We start from the raw sequence: 7934 nt of genomic DNA on the forward strand, positions 1-7934 counted from the left end.
GGGAAGGAAAGGAGCAGGATTGGAGGGAGAGAAGGAGCTATAATACAACAAACACAAGATAGACCTAGATATGGACTGAATGTTTGTGTCCTCCAAAAATTCATGTGTTGAAGCCCTAAGCTCTATTTTGACAGTTTTTGGAAATGGGGCCTTTAGAAGGTAATTAGGGTTCGAAGAGGTGAGGAGAGTGGGACCCTCACGATAGGATTAGTGTCCTTTTTTTTTTTTTTTTTTTTGCGGTACGCGGGCCTCTCAGTGTTGTGGCCTCTCCCGTTGCGGAGCACAGGCTCCAGACGCGCAGGCTCAGCGGCCATGGCTCACGGGCCCAGCTGCTCCGCAGCATGTGGGATCTTCCCGGATCAGGGCACGAACCCATGTGCCCTGCATTGGCAGGCGGACTCTCAACCACTGCGCCACCAGGGAAGCCCAGGATTAGTGTCCTTTTAAGAAGAGACACCAAAGAGCTTGCCCTCATTCTTTCTCTCTCACCATGTGAGGACACAGAAAAAGGCAGCTGTCTGCAAGCCAAGAAGGGAGTCTTCACCCAAAACCAATCATGCTGGCATAGGGTTCTAGGACTTTCAATCTCTAGAACTGTGAGAAAATTAATTTCTGTTATTTAAGCCATCCAGTTTATTGTACTCTGTTATGGCAGCCCAAGCAGACTAAAATAGGCCTCATCCAGACTGAAGAATATGATCAACTCAGGTTTGCACAAAGAAAGATCCATTAAACATTGTGTTATTCCCTTTCACACTTTTAGTGTCATATCCTTGCTTGTTCTAAATACTTCCAGCTGTGGACTTCCAAATTGCTTCCCATGGATACTTATGCCAGTCTAAATCTCACATATGAAGGGGATAATGATATTGATAATGATACAATCACACTTGAACACAGTGTACTAAGCCTACTACAGAGACAGCACATAAGTGGACAGACAAGTAAAATATATAGTCTTCAAGTTTTACTTGAAAGACACCTCGGTAACAATTTGTGTTACTTAATGCTGTTGTGTAACCCAAGAAAACATGCTTTTCATTAAAACACGTACATGTAGATCATTCCTTTTCCAAATGTTAGATTTAAAATAGATAGCCTATAAGTACATATTCTAAGCTAAACGAATCATTATTTATTAATACAAGACAAAAAGAAACCCTACTTGCTCAGAACAGAGACATTATTTTGACTCATAGAATCATTTTCTAAGATTAGCTAAGGTAATAGGCTGCACACATATAATATGATTTGCATAATCACTGCTCAAAATAGCTAAATAGCTCTCTGTGTCTCCCCTCTTAGGTCAAAGAGAATAATTAGCTGGGCTGGAAAAGAAACAGCTCTGTAAGCCTACAGAAGTCCTGTAGGATTCACATCTTAAAGCTACGATCTGGAATTAAGCATAGATTTTTTTCCCCCTACTCTGTATCAATTGTAAGCTCTTTTCTTCTTTTTAAGAGAAACAACAACAACAACAATGTTTTAGGTTTTTTGCTGTCTTTAGGAAGGTGTTAGGAAGAAAAGAAACTATCCAATGATAAAAGCATACCAAAACAATTGGAAATCCCCTAATATATACTACTTCTGGGGTACGCCCACCAAGTTAGCAATGGCAGGCCTACTGCATGGCTAGTGGACACCAATATAAGTACCTCAGTGGAGTAGTAGAGGGGGCAGTATCTCAATGAGCCCTGTCAACAGTTGGAGTGGTTCTTGATTTCATGGTGCCTACAAATTGTACTACACAATTGAACACTTATCTGAACATTGTCTTGAGTTTGATCCTTGCTGTTTCAATAGCAATTGCTCCAAATGAGGTGAGAGTTTCCAGATGTTGGACCATGTCTAACTCTCATAGTCCCTAGGTCCAGTGCTGGACAGAGTCATTACTCAACACACATAGCCATTGAAACTGCTTTTATAATCAGAAAATAGGCAAAAGGAAAAAGACAAATATGGGAGGGTGCAGTGGTGACAAGAGAGGGAAGAGAAAGGGAAGAAGCTATATCAGGTAACCCTATTACTATAAACTAATAGGAAGGGGAGCCTGTTTCTATGAAATCAGTGCAACTATAAGATCCTCTTAAGTATCAGAGTATATAACCAGAAAACTTACCCAGAGCCTGAGGGAATACTGAGCATCTCTTTGATATTCCAGACATTAAAATTCATGTCTTATAATTATTCCTTTTAAAAAGAAGAGAGGAACATTAATTTAAAAGATTAATATACTATAATTTTTTCCAAAGATTACTTTACTGGTGACTATTATATGTAGACAAGGACATCTCAGCAGTTATATTCACATCCAATTGGTGAAAATACCCATTACCTATGTGCCAGAAATAGGTTTTGTGGTTTGTTTGTTTGGGGGTTTTTTTGCAGTTAAATTGCATACAAATTCCCCTCCTTAATACCAGAGAGAGCCCAGCCACCTGTGAAACAGTAAATTTGCCTTCCATCCTTTGCTCTCTTGTTTCTTGTTCTGCCACCCTACTAATAATCTGCTTTTAGAAAAAGACCAATAGGGCTTCCCTGGTGGCGCAGTGGTTGAGAATCCTCCTGCTAATGCAGGGGATACGGGTTTGATCCCTGGTCCGGGAAGATCCCACGTGCTGTGGAGCAACTAAGCCCATGTGCCACAACTACTGAAGCCCACGCGCCTACAGCCCGTGCTCCACAACGAGAGAAGCCACCATAATAAAAAGCCCATGCACTGCAACGAAGACCCAACACAGCCAAAAATAAATACATAAATTTATTTAAAAAAAAAAACTGGCAATATTGTCCAGCTTGGTTCACAGGTAAATTTTACCAAACATTTATGGAAGAAATTATACTAATTCTCTATAATCTCATCCAAGAGATAGAAGCAGAGGGAACACTTTCTAGCTCATTCTATGAGCTGAGCATTACCCTAATAATATAACCAGACAAAGACATTACAAAAAAAACTACAGACCAGTATGTCTCATGAACATAGATGCACAGTCCTCAACAAATTATTAGCAAATTGAATCCAACAATGTATAGAAAGAATTATACACAACAACCAAGTCATGCAAGGCTAGTTCAACATTTGAAAAATCAATTAATATAATCCATCACATCAACAGGCTAAAGAAGAAAAATCATATAACCATATCAATAAATACAAAAAAAGCATTTGATAAAATCCAACATCCATACATGATAAAAACTCTCAACAAAGTAAAAAATAGAGGAGAACTTCCTCAACTTGATAGAAAACATCTATCCCAAAACCCAAAGCTAACATCATACTTTTTTTTCATTTTCATTGGAGTATAGTTAATTTACAATGTTGTGTTAACATCATACTTAATGGTGAGAAACTAAAAGCTTTCCCACTAAGATCAGGAACAAGGCAAGGCAAGGATGTCTCCTCACCTCTCAACACATCATATTGGCACATGATCAGTTAGACAAACCAGTAGAACAGCAATAGATCTATTTGAAAATGTAATAGTCTATTATAATATAGCAATAGATCTATTTGAAAATGGAAATGTAGTATGCATATGATAAAGGTAGTATCTCAGATATATTGGGGACAGATAAACATTTTAAAAAGTAGAGTTGGGATAACTGAACGGCTATATTAAAAAAAAAATCGGATCTAGTCCTTTCACCATATACTACAAAATATTCCAAATGGATCAAAGATGAAATAATAATGAAACCATAAAGACACTGGGGTGGGGGAACTGGTAAATTCCTCTATAGCCTGGAAGTGGGGAAAACTTTGACTCAAAGTCCAGAACAAAAAAAATCACTGACAAATTTAACTACATAAAAATTTTAAAAAGAAAATTTTGTATCACATAAAAGTTATAGAAAATGGTCAGGACATATGAGCCAACAGTTCACAGTAAAAGAAACACAAAGGCCCTTATATGGGAATTCCCTGGCGGTCCAGTGGATAGAACTCCTTGCTTTCACTGCTGCGGGTGCGGGTTCAATCCCTGGTTGGGGAACTAAGACCCTGCAGCCGAGTGGCACAGCCAAACAAAGAAACAAACAAAACAAAACAAAACAAAACAAAACAACCCACAAAGGCCTTTATATATATGTGAAAATATGGGCAATCTCACTCACATTAAAAGAGATACAAATTAAATCATACTGAGACTATTTTCTTTCCTATGAAATTGGTAGAAATCCAAGTATGATGATGTATTCTGTTACTGAGGCTGTGAGGAAAGAAGCACTGTCATGTACCTCTGGTGGGAAGGCCAAATGGTATTTCTCTGTGGAGGAGAATTTGGCATTATCTAGGACATATATATGTATTTAGCATTTAATCAGCAATCCTACTTCTAGGGATCTATCCCAATAATACTATGGCAAAACACAAAAACAAAAACATGCCTTTTCAGTGCAACACTATCTTATTATAGCAAGACCAGAAACAACCCAGTGTCCATCAGCTGGGGAATAGTTGAACAAACTATGGTACACTCACACAATGGAGTTTTATGGAGCTGTTAAAAGGAGTAAGGAAGATTTCTTCTATATACTCTGGCAATGACCTCCAGGATATATTGCTAAGTTAAAAAAAGCAAGGTGGGGCTTCCCTCGTGGCGCAGTGGTTGAGAGTCCGCTTGCCGATGCAGGGGACATGGGTTCGTGCCCCGGTCTGGGAAGATCCCACATGCCGTGGAGCGGCTGGGCCCGTGAGCCATGGCCGCTGAGCCTGCGCGTCCGAAGCCTGTGCTCCGCGGCGAGAGAGGCCACAGCAGTGAGAGGCCCGCATACCGCAAAAAAAAAAAAAAAAAAGCAAGGTGAAGAACAGTGTGTGTGGTATGCACTTATTTCATCCAAGAAAAGGCAGGGTAATATGAATATAAATACACACACATAAATGTGCTTATATTTTTCTTAAAAAGGGAGGAAAGAAGGGAGGGAGTGAGGGAGGGACATATAGAGAAGATAGATAAACTGAAAACCAATAAAAATGTTTATCTTTAGGGGGAGGGTGGCAATAAGGTGAAGAGGCTAGAGATGGAAGCTAAGCTAGACCTCTCCAAATGTAGCAGTTTTCAGTTTCAACTTTAGAATTATGTAAGTATCGTTACATGCAGTCACACAATTAAAATTAAATCAAAATGGGGGAAAAAAGTTAATCCCAGCAAAGAAGCAAAGTGAAACAAGCAAGGTGGTGATTGACCCCCATAGACAGAGTTTATTTCTCGTGCCTCTAAATATGGTGATGTGACTCCACATCCCTGGTGGAGCGTATCCTAAGGAAGAAATAAGCAACACAGGAATCTGTGTATCTGTTTTCATATATATATATATATATATATATTGCAAATAAATAATTATATTAATGACATTGGGAATCAAAATTTTCAGTGTACGATAAAAGAGATACAAATATAAAATCAATGACAAAATTAAACAAAAACCCTATAATCCTATGTTTGAAATAAATTGAAAAATCATTAACTCTTGATGTATTATTCTCTTTAAAAATATGTTTCATAGCTCCATCCACTGAAAATGCCACGAAATAATGACCAACCTTATTACCCAGATTTGGGTCTTGAAATACCATTCCTCACTAAAAGGAACCAGGTCTGGGGCAGGAAATGTGCAAGATGAGTCTGAGACATTGCCTTGTACCAGACAACAAGGAAGTTATCAAAGATTACTAGGGCCAAAGACTACAAGAGAGCTAACTTAAAGGGGCTTTCTCTGTTAAATTTATAATTATATTTTTAAAAACCCTCATCAGTCACTTTGGAGGATAGGTAACCCACTCATTATTCTGAAAACCGGTAGGGAAAGAATCTATAATTTACCTTACCTTTTAAACTGTATCTTGGGGTAACCAATATATAGATGAGAAAAAGTTCTTCTTTATAGAAGTATTCCTGCTAATAAACATAGAATGAATGGTAGAATTAGATCATCATCATTTTGGAGCCCTAATGAAAATAAAGAATCTAGTAAATGATTATTAATGGCTGCTAAAACCAAGACGTGAAGGGCTGATAAGGGTATTTGATACTGGATAGATCAGGCTGGCAACACCTAAACCTCTGGATTGATCTTTTCATCACAAAGAAAGATCCAGACTTAGTATGCACCTCTTGATGAGGTTGAACAGGAGGTTCTCAGCATTAACAAAGAAGTATACATACCAAAAATATTGAGCCTTAATTTGATTAAGCTTCTAGATGTAAGGACCAGTTTACAGAAAATACAGGGGTTAAATGGCACAAAATGAATGCAATCAGCAAAATCCAGAGAGTGGGAAATTCTACAGTTTAAATGACCCTATTCTTTCAACCCATAAAAGGCAAGAGGAAAGAAGGTGTGGAAGACTATAGATTTAAAGAGATGTATAGGGACTTCCTTGGTTGCGCAGTGGTTAAGAATCCGCCTGCCAATGCAGGGGACATGGGTTCGATCCCTGGTCTGGGAAGATCCCACATGCCATGAAGCAACTAAGCCCGTGCACGACAACTATGGAGCCTGCACTCTAGAGCCCCCGAGCCACAACTACTGAGCCCGAGTGCCACAACTACTGAAGCCCACATGCCCTAGAGCCCGCAGCCCAGCCGCAACTACTGAGCCCACGCGTTCTAGGGCCCACGTGCCTCAACTACTGAGCCCATGTGCTGCAACTACTAAAGCTCGTGCGCCTAGAGCCTGTGCTGCACAGCAAGAGAAGCCACCACAATGAGAAGCCTGCTCACCACAACAAAGAGTAGCCCCTGCTTGCCGCAACTAGAGAAAGCCCGTATGCAGTAACAAAGACCCAATGCAGCCAAAAAAAAAAACCAAAAAAAAAAAAAGTTTTTTTTTAATTAAAAAAGAAGAGATGTATAAGTCACATCAACCAAGTACACTTGACCTTGAACAATGCAAGGGTTAAGGGCACCAACCCTCAGTGCAGTTGAAAATCCAGGTATAACTTATAACTGGCTCTCCGTATACGTGGTTCCTCTACATCTGCAGTTCCACATCACAGGACTCAACCAACTGCTTGTGTAGTACTGTAGTATTTACTATTGAAAAAAATCCATGTATAAGTGGACCTGTGATGTTCAAACCTGTGTTGTTCAAGGGTCAACTGTACAGGTCCACTTATTCTGGATCCTGAATTGTAGGAAAACAAGGAAATTTAAACATTGACTAGTTACTTAATAATATTAAGAAATTGTCATTTTAAGTATGATCATGATATTTTGGTTATGACAAAAACAGAGTATTTATCTTTATATATACCTAAGTTTTAAATGGATGAAATAATCTAATTTTTTTGTGCTTTGCGTTAAAACAATGGAGATGGGCTTGGGCAGCTGGGGAGGGGTACAGATTGGCCTTGGGTTGATAATTGATGAAGCTAGGTGACAGGTACATTGGAGTTCATTCATCAAGAATCTCTACTTTTATATATTTGAAATTTCCCACAATAAAAAGTGAATAAATGAATAAATACCTTGTATTAGCTGACAACTCCCAAAGTTGCAACCTCTAGCCCAGACGCTTCTCCTGAACTTCAGACTCCTATATTCAACTGCTGACTTGACATCTCTACTTGGATGACTAATATGCACCTAAAACTTAACATATCCAAAACCGAGATCATTATCTTTCCTCTCAAACATTCCCCATCTAGTCTTCCCATTCTAGTTAATGGCAACTTCATCTTTCCAGTTGCTCAGGCCAAAACCTAAGAGTCCTCCTTGACTCCTCTTTCTCAAATCCAATCTTTAAGCAAATACTAAGGTAATTCCTACAAAACATATCCAGAAATTTAACTGGGTATCCTGTATTTTTATTTGCTATATCTGACAACCTCATTCCACTGCCACAAGCTTGGATTACCGCAATCCAAACTGGTCTCCCTGATTTCACCCTTGTTCCAAGTTATAGTCTCTTCTCTAGGAAAGGGTGGA

The 7934-nt window shown here is 39.0% G+C and overlaps 1 protein-coding gene across 1 annotated transcript in view; it reads right to left on the reverse strand.

Annotated features, from left to right (window-relative positions):
- IHO1 (interactor of HORMAD1 1) overlaps positions 1-5983 on the reverse strand; it is a 29959-nt gene extending 23976 nt beyond the window's left edge. The window contains exons 1-2 of the mRNA XM_004283936.3: positions 5834-5983; positions 2120-2190 (exon numbers count right to left, since the gene is read on the reverse strand). Of these exons, the coding sequence (XP_004283984.1) occupies positions 2120-2175 (56 nt within the window). The 5' untranslated portion in view covers positions 2176-2190; positions 5834-5983. The remainder of the gene's footprint in view (positions 1-2119; positions 2191-5833) is intronic.
- Between the last annotated feature and the right edge of the window lie 1951 nt (positions 5984-7934).

Source organism: Orcinus orca, chromosome 10 (assembly GCF_937001465.1).
Source record: "Orcinus orca chromosome 10, mOrcOrc1.1, whole genome shotgun sequence".
Taxonomy (NCBI): domain Eukaryota; kingdom Metazoa; phylum Chordata; class Mammalia; order Artiodactyla; family Delphinidae; genus Orcinus; species Orcinus orca.